We start from the raw sequence: 22915 nt of genomic DNA, 5'->3' as shown, positions 1-22915 counted from the left end.
CCTGAGCTGAAGGCAGATACTCAACTGCTGAGCCACCCAGGTGTCTTAAAAACAATGTTTAAAAGAAAAATGCAGTTAGAAAAAAAAGATGCATTACACATTGAGCAATGACAAAGGTAGACTTCTCATGAATAACAGTGCAAGCTAGAAGTAGAGAAAGAACAACTTTAAAGTATGGAAAGGGAAAAGCATAACCTAGAATTCTAAACCAGCAAAAATATCTTTCAAAAGTGAAAATGATGCCCCTTTGGGGCTGCATGAAAACAAAAAGACACAAAAGTGAAGGTGAGATAAAAACGTTCTGACGTAAAATGTTGGAAGATTTCATGGCTAGTGGATCTTCATCAGAGAATATGATAAAGGAAACTCCAAGCAGAGGAGAAATGACACCAGATGGCAGTCTGGGTCTACACGGAGAAAGGAAGGACACTGGAGATTGTGACTGTATGGGGGAAATACTTTTTATATTACTTTGAAATACAATAATCTATTTAAAGCAAAAACAGTGGGGTGCCTGTCTGGTTCAGTCCATAGAGTGTGCGACTCTTGATCTTGGCTATGAGTTCAGGCCCCTGATTGAGGACAGAGATTACATAAAAATAAAATCTTAAAAAAGAATTTCTTGGGGCACCTGGGTAGTTCAGCATTTAAACATCTGCCTTCAGCTTGAGTCATGATCCCAAGGTTCTGAGATGGAGCCCTACATCAGGCTCCCTGCTTGATGGGCAGCCTGCTTCTCCCTCTCCATTGCTTGTGATCTTTCACATGTCTCAGATCTCTCAGATCTCTCTCTCAAATAAATGGAATCTTTAAAAAAAATGTTTTTTCTTAAAAAAAAAATAAAGCAAAACCAACAATGCCTTATAGAGCTTACATGTAGAAGCAGCATGTCTGACAAGCAACACGAAGGCTAGGAGAGGGAGCAGAGGGCTCTTCCGTGGTGTAGTCATAAAGTCTTACTAGATAGATGTTTGTGGTAAATTAAAATGTATACTGTGACACTAATATAGCCACTCCAAACAAAAATATAGCTCACAGTCCAACAAGAGAGGTAAAGTAGAATCATAAAAAATTCCCAATTTTTAAAAAGTGGAAAAAGAGGAAAAGGAACAAAAATAAATGGGTCACTAGGAAAATAAAAAATTAGATGGAAAATTTAATAAACTTAATCCTATCCCATAATTGTACTTAACATAAATAGTCTAAGCATGACAATTTTAAAAGATTGTGAGAGTGAGAAAAAATCAAGACCCAGTTATATGATTTCTGCTATAATGTGGTTTAAACATAAAGATGCAAGTAGGCTAAAAGTAAAGTCATAGGGAAAGATAACGCCTTGCTTATATAAGTGAGAAGAAAGCTGGATTGGCTATGTAAGAAAAACAGATGCCAGAGCAAAGAATATTAGCAGGAGTAAAGAGTAATTTCATACTGATCAGGGGTCCGTTTATCAATTGGACATAAGAATCCTAAATGTCTTTGCACCTAATAAAGCTTCAAAATACGTGGATGAAAGACTGATAGAACATCAAGCAAAAATAGACAAATACAAATTTATTATGGTTGGAGATTTTAAGACCTCTCAATAATTGATAAGTAAACAGAAAGTCACTAAGGGCACCTGGATGGCTCAATAGTTGAGCGTCTTTTGGCTCAGGTCATGGTCCCAGGGTCCTAGGATCAAATTCTGCATCGGGCTCCCTGCAGGGAGCCTGCTTTGCCTCTGCCTACGTCTCTGCCTCTGTGTGTGTGTCTCATGAATAAATAAATAAATATTCTTTAAAAAGAAAAAAAAAGTCACTAAGGTTTATAGAAGATGAATAACATTGCTAGCCACCTTGGCCTGACAGATGTTTATAGGACACTGCCCAACAACAGCAGCATGCTTACATAGTCTTTTAAGTAAATGTCGAACATTTACCAAAGCAGACCATATTCTGAGCCATAAAAAGTCTTGATAAATTTATAAGAATTAAAGTTGTATAAAACAGCTTCTCTGACTACATGGGATTATATTGGAAATCACTAACAAAACCATACACATGAGGGATCCCTGAGTGGCGCAGCGGTTTGGCGCCTGCCTTTGGCCCAGGGCGCGATCCTGGAGACCCGGGATCGAATCCCACGTCGGGCTCCCGGTGCATGGAGCCTGCTTCTCCCTCTGCCTATGTCTCTGCCTCTCTCTCTCTCTCTGTGTGTGACTATCATAAATAAATAAAAATTAAAAAAAAAAAAACCATACACATGAGGGAACCATATCACATGTTAAACAGCCAATGAACTGAAGAAGAAATCAAGAGGGTGACCAGAAAGTATTTTGGACCTAATGAGAATGAAAAAACAGCATATTAATGTTTCTAAAGTGCTTGCCAATGCACTGAGTATAGGGAAACTTACAGTACTAACTCCCTCTTCATACAAGAGAAAGGGCTGAATGGCTTGTGCTTCCACCACAAGAAAGTAGAAAATCAAAGAGCCGTTATACCCAAAGTAACCTCCCCAAAAGTAAATAATATCATAAAAGCAAAAATCAATGAAAATAAAATTTTTAAATATGGAAAATCCACAAAACCAAAAGCTGGGTTTTTTTTTTTCCTTTTTCCTTTTTTTTTTTTTTAAGTAGTTTCCACGCCCAGTGTGGAGCTAACGTTGGGCTTGAATTCACAACCGTGAGATCACAACCTGAGCTGAGATAAAGAGTTAGACATTCAAGGGACACCTGGGTGGCTCAGTGTTGAACATCTGCCTTTGGCTCAGGGCATGATCCCAGGTCTGGGGATCAAGTTCTGCATCGGGCTCCCTGGGAGGAGCCTGCTTCTCTCTCTGCCTATGTCTCTGCTCTCTCTGTGGGTCTCTCATGAATAAATAAATAAAATCTTAAAAAAAAAAATAAAAGAGTTGGACACTCAACTGACTGAGCTGCCCAGGCGCCCCTGAAAGCTGATTCTTTTAAGAGTAATAAAATTGATAAACCTTAATCCAGACCAGAGATTTGAATAAATACTACATAAGCCTGTGAAAAGATATTTAACATAATTAATTCTTAGGGAAAACCACAGTGAGGCAGCACCACACAGTCATTACAGTAGCTACAATCAACTCATCATATTGATGAGGATGTGGATTAATTGGAACTCTCGAAGACTGCTTTTGGGGAGGAATTTGGCAATTTCTCAAAAGTTAGACTTGTACCTACCATATTACCCAGTTATTCTGTTCCTTGGTATTTATGCAAGAAAAACAAAAGCATGTGTCTACACCAAGATTCTACATGAGTGTTCACAGCAGCTACTATTTGTAATAGCCAGAAACTGGAAATAACCCAGATGTCTCCGAATGGGAGGATGGATAAACAAGTTGTAGCTTACCCACATAATGGAATACTACTCAGCAGTAAAAAGAAATCAACTCCTGAGGCACCTGGAGGGCACAGTCAGTTAAGCGTCTACTTTCAGCTCAGGTCATGCTCCTGAAGTCCTGGGATAGAGCCCTATGTTGGGCTGTCTGCTCAGTGGGGAATCTGCTTCTCTGACTCCCTCTGCCCCCCACCCCTGACTCATGCATACTGTCTCTATCTCAAAATCTTAAAGAAAGGAAAGGAAAGGGAAAGGGAAAAAGAAAGGAAAAGACCAACTCCTGATACATACCTGGGAATCCTCTCCAAATAACTATACTTTTCAAAAGAAGCCAAACGAGAGTATGTTGTGTGATATAACTTATATACAATTCTAGAAGTTGCATAGTAATGGATAGACACAGAAGTGGTCACCTGTGAATGGGATAGGAGGGAGGGGGATGTGGAGGAAGAGGGTGCAGAAGGACATTAGGAAACTTGGAGGGTAATGTTCATTATCTTGATTGCTGTGGTTTCACAGGTGTGTCTGTGTTAGGACTACTCCAATTGCATGCCTCAGTTGTCCAGCTTATTTTACCTTGGTTATACTTCAGTATAGCTGAAAATGCTTTTAAAAGATTCAGTGGAGTTTATATTTGTACCTCCCATTTAATCACAGATAGGAGAGTAACTATGTGGCAGATACAAGTGTTTGGTTATTTTGGTCAGGTGTATAGTATGCACACGTGGGTATCTTGTAGTAATCTGTTACTTTGCTTCATCTGAAGAAAGGCGTGGAGAGTAGAGGTTGACCCCCTTGAGAAGACTAGTTTCATACTTGAGCACATTGGTCAAGAGTTGAGAAGTTTTGACTTTGATTCAGGAGGTGGTCTACCCTCTCCCCAAGGATCATCTGGCCTGGCTCCATGGCTTGACATACCACATGCACTGCTGATCCCGAATTATATATCCCATTGCAGCCTACTCCCGAAGTGTCGCCATGTTTTTTGGATGTTTAACACAAACTTCATGGTACATCATCTAAAGCAAACCTTGGTTCTTGCCACTGCCCCAGCCTGTCTGGCTGTGTTTGGCATTTCTATTGTTCGTATGCCCACTGTCTAGGCATTCACATCTTCATCACATCCTTGGGTCTTTTGGCAGGCAAGTCTTGTGGTTCTACCTTCAGCACTTGTGAGTCTGACTGCTCTGGACCTCCATGGTTCCTGCCTGCACCTGGACCCACCTAGAACAGCATTACCTCCACCAGAGTTCATTTTTTACACAGTAAAGTTTCCTTTTAAGATGCCAGCTGGCTCCTACCTGTCCTTCTGAGAAATCTTTGGTCTCTTCCCATGGCCCTCAGCCCTGGAGAGCAGCCCCCGCCTGTCCCTTGTTCTGGTGGTGCTCCTGGCCTTCATCTGGGGCCTCAAGCCTGTGCAGGTCCCCACTTGCTGCCTCTGCTTGCAGTGCTCTTCTCCCAGATTTTCATGCAGCTGTGTTTGCTTCTGTTGGGCCTTAGCTTTGCTTCACCCATGATAATATGGTGCCCTCCTTATAGCTCTGCTCTGTATCCTTGCTGAATTTATTTCTTCATGGAGGAATACTTCCTGCCATTGGAAGGCAGGTGCTTATGTCTGAATTTGCCTGTCTGACACCTCTCAGGAAACAGTAGGCCCTTTGGGCTATTCACAGTTCCTTCTTCTCCTGGAGGGAGTTCTCACTGGCCATCCTGAATAGGAAGCACTGTTCCCAACCCCAGACACTCCTGCCTGCTCTATGTTTTTCTCCTTCTCAGTGACCACTATCTCATGTTCTGTATTTTGTCCTGATCTGTGTCATATGTAGTCTTATCTTTTGCAAGGATATTAGCTTCCCATGGGCAGGGACTTTGTTTTAGTTATTGCTGTGTGCTCAGTGCCTGGATGGGTGCCTTGGCACATGGCGGCTCCCAGTAAATACTGGATAGACAGGCTGCCCGTTATGCAGATGAGCAGATGATCTGGAGCAGAACTGGTTACCCTCAGGTCAGCTCTGGCTCTTCTAATCTCTGGCTTGGGGACTTTGTAACCTTGAAGCCCAGCAGCTCCTTCTCTGAGTAAAAAGATGGCCTAGAAAGATCTGAAGGCTGTGGCTGTTCTATTGATGATGGGTTGTTTTTTTATAGGCCTAGGGACAAGAGATGGTTTTACATAGGGTTAAATCAGTGTGGTTTTTGAAATTGTCTTATTTTCTACATCTGGATTTGTTGGGACAGAGAAAGACATCTCCTCCCATGGTATTCTGTGGTTTGAGGAGCAGTCTGGAGTTTTCTGGAATACCACTCACTGGGATATAGTACTCTTCCCTTGACACACAACCCACACATTCAAGTGATTGCTGAGTGGGGTCTGGTTAAAACCATGGAACCTGCAGATGTGACGGGTTTAAGTAGTTTTGGTCACTGGATTATAAAGCAGGTAAGAATATATGTGCAAGTCTTAGTGGTGCTGTTATTCACTCCTTTCATCATTCATTCATCTTTCACCCTGGCATCCCCTACCCACCCCCTGTGTAAGTACCTGGTCACCTGCCAGCCATCCTGGGTTTTAGAGATGGAGCCTGTGGAGCCAGTTGTGTAAATGCACACTTGTAGTTCAGTGAACAAGCACAGCCAAAGACCTATGTGAGCCTTGGAGCAGGAGAACAGAGCCTTCGAACAGGAGAACAGGGAGAGCACCGAGGGCTGAGGGAAGAGCTGGGCTGCTGGCTGGGCAGGCCTGGGTAAGGTACTGGAGGAGCTTCTGGGTAGAACTGGAGACTTGGTAAAATACCTTGAGGTTCCAGCATGAATAACCTTGGCATCGGTCCTGGTCCTCTTTACACTCCCCTGTGCCACATGTCCTGTGGCAGAGGACAGCATTGGAGGCCTGGGGGGATTTCTGTAGCCTTGATCCCACATGTGCTTTGGCTTGGAACCGTGGCAGAGCTGTGCCTGACTCTGGAAGGTCATGCCTGGCTTCCCTGCTCATGTGCTGCCCAGGTCTGCCTCTCTTGAACCCCTCTTGAGAATTTGCAGGATGGTTCCTCTCTGCAGATGACACATCTTGGGCTCATTGATTTGGATTAAAGTCTTGGCCCCTGCTTGCTAACCTTACTACTTTAGGCGTGTTTTAAATATGTTTGACCCGTTTGTGTGTTCTTGAAGCTAATTTTCCTTTTCTGATGGGTGATGGAAATCTTTTGAAGAGAATCTAGGGCAGTGATCTTGCCTCTTACCTTTTTAAAAAAGCAGACATTGAAATTGAGTAACTGAGATGAACTGAGCAGCACTGATGCTGAGCCAGAAGGGAAGCTGGGTCTTGGATGTGTGGTGCCGCCAGACTTCTCTAACACTGATCTTGCCTCTAGAACTGGAACACTCCCCTCTGACATGGTTGGGGGTTTGTACACACACCTAGGCTGGAATTAACGCAATGGGTGTGACCCCTCGTATGCACACACCTCTGGAAGAGTGGCTTTAAACTCTGCTGGGCAGTTTTCTTATTCCTACTAAGATGTTCTTTATGGTCCTTCTCTTTATTTGGAGTATTATGAGTTTCTAGTTCACTAGATAGAATTTTATTTAACAAATTCCCTATTTGATGCTTATGTAAACATACATGTACATTATCATTTAAAACTATATTGTATTTTTAAATGATCTTGGCTTTGTGGATCATGTTTTGAAAATAGAATTTTCTTTTTCTATTCCAGACTCCTTTTAATTTTGGCATGAATCATAGAACACCACCCTACCCCGCTGGGGATTATTGCCTTCTGTGCAGAAGTGAGCGGAAAGACTCTTCATTCTTAGAGAGTGGAATTAAGACTGCAAGCAAATTGGCCCTCTCCATGGCTCCCAAGGGCAACAGCGTGCTGCACCTGCCACTGTGGGTGTGCCCAGACTGCCGGCGGGCTGTGGAGAAGGAGGAGAGGCCCAGCAGCCTTGATCAGCCGTCGGTGAGTGCCTGGCACAGAACACATGGGCTTGTCAGCTTCCTTACCCTATGGATTACAGAGCTGATGGATTGGGCAGTGAAATCATGAATTTGGGTTAGCTTTTTGGAAGGAAACCCCTCTTGCGCCATCTTCCGGTCCGTTGTTCCACCCTCTGGGGTTTTCGTCCTGGTCTTCTGTAACACACCTGCAGTGGGTTGTAGGGGATCTGCCCTCCCTGGTCTCATAACTTGGTCAGCGAGCTCAGGGGGCCCAAAGGATGTGTTTTGGCTTTTTTAAGTCTGGCCTCAGGATGGCAGTGCCATTTTTCTGGAAAGCTCAGAGACTCTTAGAGCATTTGGTTCTGGCTGGTTCCATGTGCTAGTAACTCACCTGAAATGTTTTCCCAGATGCAGTTCTCAGGTCGGGTTTCCCCACCCTGTTTTTTCCTCATTTCTTGCCTCAGCAAAATGGAGGCATTCTGAGGCCTTCAGGCATACATGGGAAGGCCACAGCCTTAGTCTGCTATTTGGGTTCTAGAAGGAAGTACTCGGCTTTTGCAACCATGTAAGGTCCCACATTGTAGGGCTTTTCTGTTCCTTTTATTTTTGCCTGTGAGCAGCTACCAGTTTCCTGAGCTTTTGTCTTCAGATACCTCCCTACATGAGGCCACCACCACCATGCTCTGTTCTCTGCTGTACCCGGGGACTGCTGTCCAGGGCAAGTGTGCCGCTGTGGTGAATAGTCATTGTGAGTCTCCTTTGTCTCTGGTCTCATGGCCTCATTCCTGACTACCTTTATGCCAGTGACTTCTGTCCTAGGGTTTCCATGAAGGTGATGCCTCCAAACACATGCTAATGTCTGCACTCAAGATCTCGTCATTTATTGGAATAAAAATTGATGTCTCACCCCACCTCCTCTTGCTTGCTCCCTTCTCCTGTGTGTTCTCTGCTGCGCCTCTTTCTGATATACAGCACATTCAGCTTCTTCGTCTTGCTTAGCTCCTTCACTGGAATCGACATTCCACAGGGGTGGCTGTTTTTGTGCATTTTCTAAGCAGGAACAGTGCCTAGCCTGGCATATTTTAAGAAACCCAAATATTTGAGTTAGTGAATGAATGAGCATGGAAGTGAATAAATGGTGGAACCCCCTCAGTGGGATTAAAAAGATGGCATAGTCGATCTTAAGTGTTTTACCATCCAATCCTCTTGCTTTCATCATTTTATTGTTTTACTTTGTTTCCTTTCTGTGTCCTTTTAATGTGTGTGGCCCTTGCTCTGTCCCCTGTTGCTGTCCTCTGCCCTGGCTGGAAGCACTGCCTGTGCTCCCTGAACTTCCAGTCTTGGCTTCTCTGCCTGGGTCTGCTCCTCTGTTTGAGCCCAACTGTGCCTTTGGAAGAAGGGTGGCTGTTGTTCAGGCTGGTTTGGGAGACAAGTAGAAATAGCAGTGATTTCCCAGAAGTTGCCCTGATGCAGGGGTGGCCTCATTCCCTAACTCCATTTGTCCTGGATAATGAATCGTCAGAGGAGGCTTTTTCTCATCAAAAACGTGAGGGGATCCCTGGATGGCTTAGCAATTTGGCGCCTGCCTTCAGCCCAGGGCGTGATCCTGGAGTCCCGGGATAGAGTCCCACATCGGGGTCCCTGCATGGAGTCTGCTTCTCCCTCTGCCTATGTCTCTGCCTCTCTCTCTATCTGTGTCTCTCATTAATAAATAAATAAAATCTTAAAAAAAAAAAAAAAGTGACTCTGGCCGCTACAGAGGAAATGCTGGCCTATGTTTGTAGACTCTTCTTCTGCTACTTTTGTGAGGTTGTTATCTTTGTTCAAGCCAGCTAAGATTGCTGGCCTTTTAAAAAAAAAAAAGAGGTATAATTTACATCTAGTAAAATTCTTTTAAATTGTGTATATATTTCAGTGAATTTTGACACATTTATATAGTTATGTAACTACCATGACTGCAGTTAAGATGTAGAACATTTCCGTCGCCCCAAAAGTTCCCCCTGGTCACATTGGGAGGCATGCCCTTCCCCCGGTCCCTTGTAACCGTTGACTTGATTTCTGCCCCTGGTTTTGCTTTTCTAAATGTCACATAGACTCCTTCCACTAGTCATAATGCTTTGGAGAGCCATGCAGCAGTAGTTTGTTCTGTTGCTGGAGAAGTTGTAGAGATGCACCACGCTTTGTTTATCCATTCACCACTGATGGGTGTTTGAGCTGTTTCCAAATTCTGACTATTTTGCATAAAGCTATGCGAAGCTTGTAGAGGTCCTTCTCTAGACATTTGTTCTGCATGTTGCTGGAATGATTTGCTTTTGTTGGTTAAGGACTTTTTGTCTGTGCTCATGAAGGATGTTTGCCTGAAGTCTTGTCTTTAATGTCTTTCAAGGCCTCATAAGATGAGTTGAGATGCGTTCCTGCTTCATCTTTTTTTCTGGAAGAGTTTGTGTAGAATTTAGTATTATTTCTTCCTTAAGTGTTGTTGGTTCTTGCTTTCTGTGTCTCTCAAACTGTTAGGTGGGATGCCAGGCAGGACATGGAAAAGACCGCAGGGGGATCCCTGGGTGGCACAGTGGTTTGGCGCCTGCCTTTGGCCCGGGGCACAATCCTGGAGCCCCGGGATCAAATCCCACGTCGGGCTCCCGGTGCATGGAGCCTGCTTCTCCCTCTGCTTGTGTCTCTGCCTCTCTCTCTCTCTCTCTGTGTGGCTATCACAAATAAATTTAAAAATAAATAAATAAATAAATGAATGAATGAATGAATGAATAAATAAATAAATAAACAAACAAATAAATAAATAAATAAATAAAATTTAAAAAAAGGAAAAGACCACAGGGCTGAGTGCTCCTTACTCGGCAGTCACCCTCATGCATACCTGGGGGCTGGGGCAGTCTGGTCAGCGCTTCAGCTGGCCTGGCTTTGCTCCTGTTGTCTTCACACACTCATTTCTGTAGCAGCGTATGTGGGCTGGGGAGGGGTCTCCCTTCATGTTCCAGCCCCCTCTGTGTGGCAGTGGGCCACCCTTACCTCCCCTTCAGCACAAGACTCCCACCCTGGTATCTTCCCTGTGCCTGGGGCTCCAGTGCAGCTCTGCTGGTGATCCTGTCCCCTTGTGATAGAAGCCAGAGTCTGCCAGTATCTCTAGAAGTTTTGGGTGGGATACACCCCCAGAGCCTCCCTGGAATGGCTGACCTGTGTCTATCTCCCACGGTGGAAAGCTAGATGCCCTCCTGCCAGTGGATCAGGCCTGTGCCTCAGGTGGAGGGCGCTTGCCACCACTGCAGCAAAGCTGCTTCCTACCAGAGCAGGATCAGGCCTTCTCTGACGTGGAAGATTATCCTGGATGCCCCGGCACCCTGCCTTTACAGTTCCATACTATAGACTCCCTCCATTCCCGGACCTTGTCGTGCCCGGACACTCAGGAAATCTTCCCTCCAGACATCCTCATCCGTTTCACGTTGGCAGGTCCCTCTGACTGCTCCATTCTCCAGCAGCCAGAGTCCATGACTCAGCATTGCCATCACTTGCTTGCAAAACCCCATAAGTCTTCTGCCTAGGACCTAGCTCACTGGCTCAGCACTACCCCTCCCTCCACCTGGTAGAGTGCTGCTGGAGAAAGCTGCAGGCCTCTGCTCCCTGCTGCCCATTGACATCGTGGTTCCGGGCTGTAGACAGGCATCTGGCATGTTGCTCTGGCTTTGTACCTGACCGCAGAAGGGTGTGAACCTTTCCTCTCCTTTCTTCCCAAACTCCCACAACCTCTTTGCCTTGCTCAGCTCAGCAGCTGACCTCACACTCCAGGGACACTCGGGCCCTGGCTCATCTGCCACCCCACAGTTGGGGGAGGCCCGCCCTCCCTGAGGCTTTCAGGTGCCTCTCCCCTTTCGTCTTCTCCAGGACTTTGTTGTTCTGGTGAGTCTTTTCTTCTTGGGCGCCACAGATCTTTTCTTCTGTCCTGCCTCATGCCTAGGAAAGTACAGATGCTCTAGAATTGTCTATTTTTCCAATAACCCGCCTCTGACCTCGTGGTCCCTCGCAACCGTCACTCTCGCTCCTACTCCCGTTGCAGCTGTGCACATCTCTGGGAAAATAATAAAATCCTGGTTCAGTTTCCTTGGTGGTAAGAGGTTTTCCATTTCTTTTCCAGTTAGTTTTGATGAATTACATTCTGAGAAATTAAGAGTTCCTGGTACAAAATTGTGTAGAGGCCGTGTGTTCATAACTTATCGGACTTACACATACAAATCTTTATCCTTATATTTGTGCTCTTTCTTTTTTGAACGAGTCTTGCTAGAAGTCTTTCCGTTTTGTCTTTTCAAAGAACTTTTTAACTTAAAAAAAAAAATCTCCTTTCTGTTTTCATTAATTACTGCTGTGTGTGTATAGACTTGATTAGTCAGTGCTGTGGCAAGTGTGGTGAGACTTTGGGAGCACAGCCAAAAGTAGTGCCAGCCAGTCCCCCTGTGTCTTGCAGAGGCTTCCAGTGTGGGCAGGTTCTTGTCTTTTCCTCCAGATATATTCTTTTCTGAGTATTGAAAGGTAGTGATGACAAACACCACAGTGTCCTACATTGTACACACCTGTTAGTAAGTAGAGGCATGGGGTTCTCTTACTTTCTTCTCCTTGGAAGAAGAGCATGGATGCCATGGCAAGGTGAGGTGCACGTTGATGGAGGGTGCTGTCCATTTCCAAGCCTCTTCTGAGGGTTCTTGATAAAGGTATCCAGGGTGCCTGTGCTGCAGTACCAACTGCTTCTGGGAATCGCATTCCTTGCAGATGTCACCTTGTGGGAAATCTTGTGGGAACCTGAGCCTGCCTAGAGGCAGGCAGGGGGACAGTCTTGTCCCACTTTCTGGCTTCCAGGCCAAGAGCCACCAGATATTGTCATGCAGTTCCTGTTGCTCATGACTACAAATCTGGTTTTTTTCTTCTCTATGGTAGCTCTTTTGCCTTCCTGAGTTTTCACCCACCGTTTTTATCATTCTTCTCTGATAGGCACTGGAAACCTCTAATTGCTATACTAGATTTTGAAATGTTAGTTACATTGGCTCAATTTTAAGTATTATCCAATTTTCATTATTTCTGTTTTCAACCATGAATTGTTGAGAAGTATTTGTAAATACGCAAACAGATCTTTTAGGTTACTTTTAATCATTGACTTTTAATTTCATGCTGTTGGATATCATAGTCTCTATTAGAGTGATTGCTCTCTGGTCAGTTACACTAATACATGGTTAACTTTTTCTCAGTGTTCCACGTGTACTTGAAAATGTATTCCCAGGATTGAGAGGACTCTATTCCCCGGTTAGGTCAACCTCTTGTTAATTACACTTTCTTCTATGTTTTTACTAAGTTTTTTGTGCGCTTAATCTGTCAGTTTCTGAGTAAGATTAGTTGAACTCTCCTACTCTGCATGTATAGTTGTCCTTTTTTCCTTATAAATATTTTCATTTCTGCTCTACGTTTTAAAGCTCTGCTGGTGAATACATGTTAAAATGACTAAATCCTGTTGTGTTATAGTTCTTTTATTGCACTGAAGCCATGTGTGGTTTCTCCTAAAGGACTGCAGTTTGCAGAGCTACTTGAGCTCCCTCCCCTTCTCCCCTCCTTTCATGTACTATCATTTTCCGTCTCTTGGTGTTGGTGTGTTTTAGGTGGTCTTGTGTAGTCGGCATAAAGGTAGACTTGATTTGGTTTGTTGTAGAGTCTCCTTAGTGGTGAAATTACTCTGTCACTCAGCAATCAGGGTTTATTTCTGCCACCATGCAGGTTATGACTCAAGCATCAACCTTAGCTCACATCCCCTCTGTGCCTTCTTGGAGTTGACATTGTCCTGATGTTCCTGGCACTCAGTCTTCCTGCTCTTCTCTATCAATCGTTGGCACCTGTATGCCTCTGCTCCTAAACAGTCGTCTAGTCTCTTGTTTTGAATTTCATAGAAATACTATACAGTATACATTATTTTGTGCCTGATTTATTTTGTTCATCATTATATTTGAGATTCCTCAATGTTATAGGTTTTTTTTTTCATTTTCATTACTATACACTATCTGCCATTTTGAATATACTATATGTTGGTTGTCTCCAAATTTTGCTATTATGATTGATGTACTTGGAACACATGTTCATACATTCTATTGTGTGTACGTGTGGGAAAGGAATTATTGAGTCATAGAGAATTTATATAATTAACTGATTACAAGTTAAGATCAATAGCATATTTTTTTAAAGATTTTTTATTTATTCATTCGTGATAGACATAGAGAGAGAGAAAGGCAGAGACACAGGCAGAGGGAGAAGCAGGCTCCATGCCGGGAGCCCGATGCGGGACTCGATCCCGGGACTCCCGGATCGTGCCCTGGGCCAAAGGCAGATGCTAAACCACTGAGCCACCCAGGGATCCCCCAATAGCATATTTTTAAATGAAAACTATTTTCCAAAACAAAAATAATTTCATGAGTAAAGTAGCATTGTTTTATAAACAATGTTAGTGTTTAGACAATATTAGACAGCTAGATTCTCATGTCTGCTTCTGTATTCAGTGTGTTGTTATAGGTTGTTTTGATTGAAGCATTATGAAGAAAGTAATATGAGAGCTTTTTCAGATAATTGTGGATATTAGTTTTTGATACTGCTCCAAACTATGACAAGTAATAGTTTCTTAATGGTTGGTGGAATTGTAGAGTATGAAACAGTGTCAGTGAATTTTTCCTGTGTGGTTAAATTAAAATACATTGTCTTTCTTGAATTCTGAAGAATACCTTACTCATTGGTGATTTTGTAACAGCATACATTTGTATAATAATGGTTTACTGAGTTGGGCAGATTCTTTCCGATACGGACACCGTTCATTATTCAATATAAATTATATTTGTGGGGCACATGTGTAGTTCAGTTGGTTACGCATCTGACTCTTGATCTCAGCCACCAGGGCTGCCCAAGGAACTCCTCTTTTTTAAACTAAGTGTGTGGAAGGTGGAAAAGCAGTGGTTACTGGCACACTTCGTTGGGCAACTTTCATTCTCACCAAAGCGCTGGCTGCTGAACCTGCCATTGCTTCTGCACCACCAGTCAACACAGGGAAAAGGCAAATAACATCTAGATGTTAATGTGAAAATAATTTTGACTAGTATACTTGCTGAAAGGGTGTTGGGGACTGCCATGGGTCCACGGACCATGTTTGGAGAGCCGCTGTTCTCTCGAGTACAGTGGTCCCCCATCTGCCGTTCCCCTTTCCATGGTCTCAGATCCCACAGTCAGCCAATCCAGAAGCAAGTGATCCTCCTCCTGATGTGTGGTCAGAAGGGTAGTGGTAGCCTGACACTAGGTCACAACACCCATCTCACTTCTCTCCTCCATTTCTTCATGTGGGCACTTTATCATCTCACATCATTGCATGAAAAGAGTGAGTGCAGGACATGGGTGCAAGAAATTTTGAGAGAGAGAGACAGAGACCACATTCACACAACTTTTATTACAGTGTATTACTACACTTGTTCTAGTTTATTATTACATATTAATATTACTATTATTGTAACTATTGTTAATTTCTTGCTGTGCCTAATTTGTAAATTAAACTTTATCGTAGGTATATAAGTATAGGAAAAAACATAGTATAGGTAGGGTATGATAGATTCATGGGTTTAGGCATCCACCTGGGGTCACATAACATATCCCTTGTTGATAAGGTGGGTGACTGTATTTGTCTTTTTCCTTCAGACCCATGGGACTTCTTTATGTTTTACTGAACATGACCCCTTTGCTGGTTTTATGCATTGCAGAGACCAGCTGCCTCTTTTTTGCTTCTCTTTTAACTGTTTATAGTGTCTTTTGATGACTACAAATCCATTTTTTAAAAATATTTATTTTATTAGAGAGAACACGAGAGGACAAAGGAGAAAGGGAAAGAGGGTCTCAAGGAACCTCTGCACTGAGTGTGGAGCCTGACACAGCACTCAATCTCACAACCTCAAGATCATGACCTGCACCAAAATCAAGAGTTGGACACTTCACTGACTTTGCCATCCAGGCACCCCAAACACAAATTCATTTTTAATCTAGTCAGATTTCTCAAATTTTTCCTAAGTAGTTGCCACTTTATTTAGTTCTGTTTATTACAGATTTTTCCTATCATGACACAATAAACATATTCTTTATTTGTTTTTTAAATATTTTTTTATTTATTCATGAGAGACACAGAGAGAGAGAGAGGCAGAGACACAGGCAGAGGGAGAAGCAGACTCCATGCAGGGAGCCTGACGAGGGACTCAATCCTGGGTCTCCAGGATCAGGCCCTGGGCTGAAGGTGGCGCTAAACCACTGAGCCACCTGGGCTGCCCCAGCATATTCTTTAGAATGTATTTTCTTTTTCTATTAGTACTGTCCAAAGAAATAAGTGAATGACAAATGGAGGCCACCATGTGAATAATATATTTTAGTAGCCACATATCAAAAACTAAAATGAAATAGGTGATATGACAATCTATTTTTCCCTCAGTGTATCCAAACTATCATTTCAACCAGTACTCAATATAAAAAATGTTATGTTATTTTCAGTTTGTTTTGTATTAAATATTCAGAGTTTGTATATTTTACTCATACAGTGTGCATCACTTAGGATGCTCACATCTCACAGGCTCAGTAGCCATGTATAACTAGTGGCTGGCATAGTAAACAGCACAGTCCTATATTTTTATTGTTTTGCCTTTCATATTTAGACCTGCAGCCCTCATGGAATTGAAATTAAATTTTTATATGGTGTGAGATAAAGATCTAGCTAAATTTATTTCCGTGTGGAAATCCAGTTCCTTAGCAGTGTTTGTTGAAATGACTGTTCCCCACCCCCCTCCTCCTTGCCCCACTTTTTAGTACCACCTTTGTTATAGATCAAGCATCTGTATATGTGTGGATGTATTTCTGGGCTCTGTGTTTTGTTTCCTTGCTTTGTTTGTCCTTGTACTAACAGCGTGTTGTCTTAATTACTGTAGCTTTGTAATAAATCTCATTTTCAGAGAAAAAGTACTCTTAACTCTGTACTCTTTATACATGTCTTACTTAGTCTTCATTCTTTGCATTTCTGTACAACTGAAAATTATCTTGTGAGTTTACACATACAAACCCAAAATATATAGAACAACCCTGTTAGGATTTGACTGGGATTACATGGAGTCTGTAAATCAGTAGGAGGAGAATTAACTTCTTTCTAATATTATTAATAATCGAATACATGGGACACCTGGAGGGCTTAGTCGGTTGAGTGTCTGACTCTTGGTTTTGACTCAGGTTGTGATCTCATGGGTTGTGGGGTCAGTCTCTGCAGTCAGCGCTAAGTCTGCTTGGGGATTCTCTCTCTCTCAAATAAATAAATCTTTAAAAAAATCTAATAATCCTTTTGAGTAGAGAGTCTTTTTCTAAGTATTCTATATTTTTCAGTGTCATGTATTGCTCCTTTAAAAAATAGAGGGATGGCACCTGGGTCACGTAGTTGGTTAAACTTCTGACTCTTGGTTTGTCTCAGGTCATGATCTCAGGGTCGTGGGATCGAGCCCTACATTGGGTTGTATGCTCATTGCAGAGTCTGCTTGAGATTTACCCTCTCCCACTGGCTCTTACCCCCCCCCCCCAAATAAATAAATCTTTTAAAAAGAAGATTGACCCATTGGTATTTGACTTTTATCCGTTCTATTTTAAATGATACTTTCTCTATTCTTCCTCTTCTAACTTTATTGGTACAGATGTATTCACTTTTTATTTTTTGTTTATTTAATTTATTTTTAAAGATTTATTTATTTATGAGAAAGAATGAGCTTGTGTACAATGCATGTGGAGGGGAGGAGCAGAGGGGGAGAGAGAGAAGCCGAAGCAGACTCTGCACTGACCACAGAGCCCGACATGGGGTTCCATCTCCCAACCCCAGGATCACGACCTGAGTTAAAAATCAAGAGTTGGACGCTTAACCAACTGTACCACCCAGGCAGCCCCACTCTCTCTTTTTAAATTTTTAATTGAAAGGACATTGCAAAACCCTTAGTTTATGACTCAAATAGGTCTTGGACCTTACTTTTCTTAATTGAAGTGGAATTTTAATTTTTTTTTTTTTTTAAGTTGCAATTTCAAGTTACAGTCAGTTGGTCGCTCAGATGTTTGTATTGCTGGATAGTCCTGTAGCACTCACTAAAAGACTCTGCACAGATGACTTTTACTCTCTGTCTCAACCTTGGTCACTGGCACAACACCTGAGGCTGCGGGTAGAGTGGGAAGTAGAATATGAAGGAGGCAGTTCTGGAGAACATCTGACATTTGAGACAGAGATGAGTGAAAAGCAGACATCAGAGAAATAGAAAAACAAGAAAGTGTGATAAGCAGAGCTAAGTGACAGTAATCATTTAAAGGATGGTGTGGTTAGTAGCTGTTGGGCCTAAGATTGGATTTTTTTGCCCTACTTGAAGGTAATAAAGTACCTTGTTACTATTTCATGGGTGCTGGCAGGACATGAGACTCCTGCGTCAGAGACAGAGGACTTTATTGCTCATAGCGCAGCAGCTGTCATGAGCATGAGCATGTCTGCTCCGCTTGTTCCCTTTCCCTCCCCAAACCCGTCTGTGAAGTGGGGAGGCCTGCATACATGCTGCGGGTACGGTGACTTTGTGTTGGGGCTCAGGAGCACTGAGGGGGACATCTGCCTGCACTTTGTCTCAAGACCATCTGCTGCATTAACTCTGAGAACCAGTCCAGGGTTGGGAGGGCACAGGGGAGAATAGGCAGAGCCTTACAGCCTTGGCACATCCAGCAAGACTGAGAGTTGGCCTGGGAGACCTGTGGACGGCTGTTTCCCAACTGTCCTCCCAACAGACATTAAAATGTTAACCAAGAAAAGATATGAAGTGTTGAACGTGGCAACAAAGAGATTGTATCTGACCTTTGCTAGACTCATAGTGGAAGTGTGGGAGCAAAAGCCAGACTGAGCTGCATGAAGAGTAAATTATTGGTGAAACTGAGAAAGTCAGTTTGAGGTGCTGATTTTCAAGATGCTTGACTGTGAAGGCAGGGAGGACAAACAGGAATAGGGGGTTGGAGGGGGACTGGCATCAAACTGTGGAAGGGAAGAGCTGCTGGTGGGAAGATGTTCCCTGACTTAAATTTTGTTTTTTATTATGTAATATTTGAGAAAGCTATATATAAATACATGTATAATAAGCACGTTGTGAAGACAGTAAAGTGACACCGGCCAGCATCATACCCAGACCATTCCTGATACTCAGGTGCCTTTCTGTGTCCCCTCCCCTGTTTCCTCCTCCCCTTTCTGAGGTCGCTGCTGTCCTTGAATTTTATAGTTATCCTTTCCATATTTTAAAATTCCTTTAAAACTTTATTGCCAGGCAGCCCCGGTGGCCCAGCAGTTTAGCGCTGCCTTCAGCCCGGGGTGTGACCCTGGAGACCTGGGATTGAGTCCCACATCGGGCTCCCTGCATGGAGCCTGCTTCTCCCTCTGCCTGTGTCTCTGCCTCTCTCTCTTTCTCTCTGTGTGTGTCTGTCACGAATAAATAAGTAAAATCTTTAAAAAATATAAAAATAATTAAAATAAAACTTTATTGCCTTTATGTGTATCTCTAAATAATAAGTTGTTTAATTTTGTTTGTTTCTGATCTTGATGAAAGTGGTGTATGCTTCTGTTATCTAATTCGTCTTTGTTTATAAGATTCCTCATGCTGGGATGCCTGGGTGGCTCAGTCGGTTGAGTGTCTTGCCTTTGGCTCAGGTCATGATCCCAGGGTTCTGGGATGGAGTCTTGCATCAAGTCCCAGCTCAGGGAGGAACCTGCTTCTCCCTCTCCTACCTGTTCGTGCTCTCTTGCTATCTCTGCCTCTCAAACAAACAAACAGATATCTTGGGGAAAAAAAGATTCCTCATGTTGTCTGGGTAGCTTCACTTACTCATTTTCACTCATTCATCCATGATTTGTATATAATTCACTATGTTACTGTATATAATTTATTCATCACTAATTTTGTTGAAAGATACAAAGTTTTACTTTTTTTTTAAACAAGGATTAGTGATTTTTAAAAATGCTGTCAGGGCATTTGTATACCTCTCTCCAGGTATTCATTTGTAAGAGTTTTGTTAGAGTGTGCTTTGGTCAGGATTCTCTAGAGAAACAGAACCAATGGGGAGAGGCAGAGAGAGGTAGATCTATAGGTAGGTAAGTAGGTAAATAGATAAAGAAGAGACAAAGAGGAAGGAAGGAAGGAGATTTATTATAGAGATTAGCTCATGTTGTCTTGGAGGCTGGGAAGTCCCACAACCTGTGATCTGTAAGCTGGAGACACAGGAAGCTGGGGGTGTCATTCACTCTGAGTCCAAAGGCCTGAGAACTAGGAGTGCTAATGTCTGAGAGCAGGAGGTGGATGTCTCAGCTGAAGCAGGGATAGTGAATCAGCCCTTCTTCTTCTTCTTCTTCTTCTTCTTCTTCTTCTTCTTCTTCCTTCTTCCTTCTTCCTTCTTCCTTCCTTCTTCCTTCTTCCTTCTTCCTTCTTCCTTCCTTCTTCCTTCCTTCTTTCTTCCTTCTTCCTTCCTTCTTTCTTCCTTCTTCCTTCCTTCTTTCTTCCTTCTTCCTTCCTTCTTCCTTCTTCCTTCCTTCTTCCTTCTTCCTTCCTTCTTCCTTCTTCCTTCTTTCTTCTTTCTTCTTCTTTCTTCTTCTCCTTCTCTCTTCTCCCCCTCCCCCTCCTCCCCCTCCCCCCTCCTCCTCCCCCTCCCCCTCCTCCTCCTCTCCCTCCTCCTCCTCCTCCTCCTCCTCCCCCTCCTCCTCCTCCTCCTCCCCCTCCCCCTCCTCCTCTTCCTTCTCCCTCCTTCTCTTCTTCCTTCTTCCTCCTTTTTAAAAGCTTTTATTTATTTATTTGAGGGAGAACATGAGCAGGGGGCCAGGGAGAGCAGAAGGAGAAGCAGACTCCCCACAGGGCAGGGAGCCTGACGCAGGGCTCGATTCAGGGACTCACTGGGATCATGACCTGCGTTAAAGGTAGATGTTTCACCTACTGAGCCACCCAGGCGCCCCAAGCACTTCCTTTTTTGTTCTTTTAAGACCCTCAGTGGAATGGGTAATGCCCACCCTCAACATTGGAGGAGATCATCTTCATTCAGATTTTGGGTTCAAATGCTCATCTCTTCCAGAGACATCCTCACAAAACACCCAGAAGTAGTATTTTACTGCTGTTATCTCTTAGCCCAGTCAAGCTGACACATAAAATTAATTATCAAAGTGCAAAATTAATTATCAAAGTGCTTGGGCAGCCCCGGTGGCTCGGCAGTTTAGCACCGCCTTCGGCCCTGGGCGTGATCCTGGAGACCCGGGATCAAGTGTCGCGTCTACCTGCATGGAGCCTACTTCTCCTTCTGCCTGTGTCTCTGCCTCTTTCTCTCTCTCTGTGTCTCTCATGAATAAATAAAATCTTTAAAAAAAAATTATCAGAGTGCTTATTTAGGGGGTAGAATGGCTGGGTTGTAGGTAACTCAAATGCTCACACAAGATAGTAACAATTTCCCAAGTGGTTGTTCCCGTTTATATCCCTGCCAGTGGTGTTTGAGTTGCGGTTACCCATATTCTTGCCCACACTTAGCAGTGGGTAGGCAGAATTTGAATTTGTTTGGGAGTGGGAATGAGTAAGGTAGAGAGAAACGGCAGTGCCCATCAGGTCCCACCAGGACAGGAGAGCTGGAGTCTCTTTCAAGAAGAATCAGCCTGTTGAGACAGGATTCTCAGACAAGGCTGTATAGGTGTAAAAGTTAGGTGGGGTGGGGGTTGTGGAAGTCAAGAAAATTGCTGCCAGAAATCTCTTTTATAAATTTTTTTTAAGATGGCATTTAAGACCATGCACCTTTTACTTTATTTTTATTTTTAAAATATTTTATTTATTTATTCATGAGAGACAGAGACACAGGCAGAGGGAGAAGCAAGCTCCCTTATAGGGAGCTTGATGCGGTACTCGATCCCAGGACCCTAGGATCATGACCCAAGCCAAAGGTAGATGCTCAACCTCTGAGCCACCCAGGCACCCTCTTTTATAAAAAATTTTTTGAGAGGGAGAGTGGATTTCATGGGACTGGGAAGAACCAGAGAGTGGGTAAGGTTTCAGATGGTCTCCTTGAGAAATAACGGTGGTGAGCTGTCAGGGTGTATGGGCTGCAGCTAGCCTGAGGTCCTATTGGAGGTGGAGACATGGCTGTGCTGTGGCCCTGACCTACCCAGCACCCAGCACTTTCTCTTCAGTAGCATCCCTGCATCCCCAGCATGTATGTGCTTGTTGGACCAGGAGAAAAAGGCAGGGCTGGTTGGGAAGGGGAAGGGTGGCTGCACAGGCCCAGTAGAAGCCAGGCCTCCAGGATGCCTGCTTGACTCCACCACTCCATACCCCATCCCACAGGCATGCACCATCCCTTTCGCTTGACACATGCATGCATCCACCTCAGCCACAGCCACTTTGTCCTGGCTCCTGTCTCACCTAGCTCAGCGTTTCTACACAGGCCTGGCACAGAATAGGCCCCACATGGATGGTTTTTGGATGAAGGAATGAGCCTACCTTTAATTTATATCCAAAGGATATAAATATTTTAGGACCTCAAAACATTTACAAGTATTCATCCTACACAGTAGCGTTTACAGCTTGGGAGGCTGTGGATGTATTTTTGTGGAATTCAGTGAATTTTCTGACAGTTAAAATAATTTTTGTTTGTATTCTGGTAATGGGGAAGGGCCTGCTATGTATCAGAGGGTTTTTTTTTTTTTTTTAAGATTTTATTTATTTATTCATGAGAGAGAGACACATACACAGAGGGAGAGAGAGAGGCAGAGACACGGGCAGAGGGAGAAGTAGGCTCCATACAGGGAGCCTGACGTGGAACTTGATCCCCCGTCTCCAGGATCACGCCCTGGGCTGAAGGCAGCACTAAACCGCTGAGCCACCTGGGCTGCCCTATCAGAGGGTTTTTGCTCCTGCCTTCTGTGACCTGCTGAGCCTGGATGCCCTGCTTGTCAAGGCCACTGAGGAAAGAATAGAGGTTCTCTTAATCATTAGGTTCTTCTCTGAGGCCAAGCAGAGACCTTCCAAAGCTATGGCCTGCTCTGTGCAGGAGAGATTGAGACAGGCAGAGAGGTGGGGTGGTCCAGATGTTTTGTAGAGAGATTTCCAGGGATACAGGCCTAACTCAGAAGAGCCTGCTACTTAGTAGTCAGAACCAAGCCTGTGTTGAATTTAGCATTTTGGGTTCATTCATCTGTCTCTTTAAAATAATGTTAATTTGAATAATGATTTCTGGTTTTTAAAATTTTAAGTTGTAGACCAGCTTGGGTTTTTATAATTACACAAAGGCTTAAAAAGTATAAATTATATTGCATTTTACACTTGTGTATGTTTAAGTAATGAAAATAATTTAAGTCTGGTGTGAGGGGGATCCCTGGGTGGCTCAGCGGTTTGGCACCTGCCTTTGGCCGAGGGCGCGATCCTGGAGTCCCGGGATTGAGTCCCACGTCGGGCTCCCGGCATGGAGCCTGCTTCTCCCTCTCTGCCTCTCTCTCTCTCATAAATAAATAAATGTTTTTTAAAAAAAAAAAGTCTGGTGTGAGGATGTGAGA

The 22915-nt window shown here is 43.6% G+C and overlaps 1 protein-coding gene across 4 annotated transcripts in view; it reads left to right on the top strand.

Annotated features, from left to right (window-relative positions):
* Positions 1-22915, top strand: part of FAM193A (family with sequence similarity 193 member A) — a 166187-nt gene that overhangs the window by 58478 nt on the left and 84794 nt on the right. For all 4 annotated transcript variants that reach the window (XM_072737703.1, XM_072737702.1, XM_072737700.1 and 1 more), the window contains exon 2: positions 7070-7315. In XM_072737703.1, coding sequence (XP_072593804.1) covers positions 7070-7315 — 246 coding nt within the window. The remainder of the gene's footprint in view (positions 1-7069; positions 7316-22915) is intronic.

This window comes from Vulpes vulpes, chromosome 14, assembly GCF_048418805.1.
Source record: "Vulpes vulpes isolate BD-2025 chromosome 14, VulVul3, whole genome shotgun sequence".
In the NCBI taxonomy this organism is placed as follows: Eukaryota; Metazoa; Chordata; class Mammalia; order Carnivora; family Canidae; genus Vulpes; species Vulpes vulpes.
Note: the sequence above shows the minus strand (reverse complement) of the source record. Positions and strands in the feature narration are given on the sequence as shown.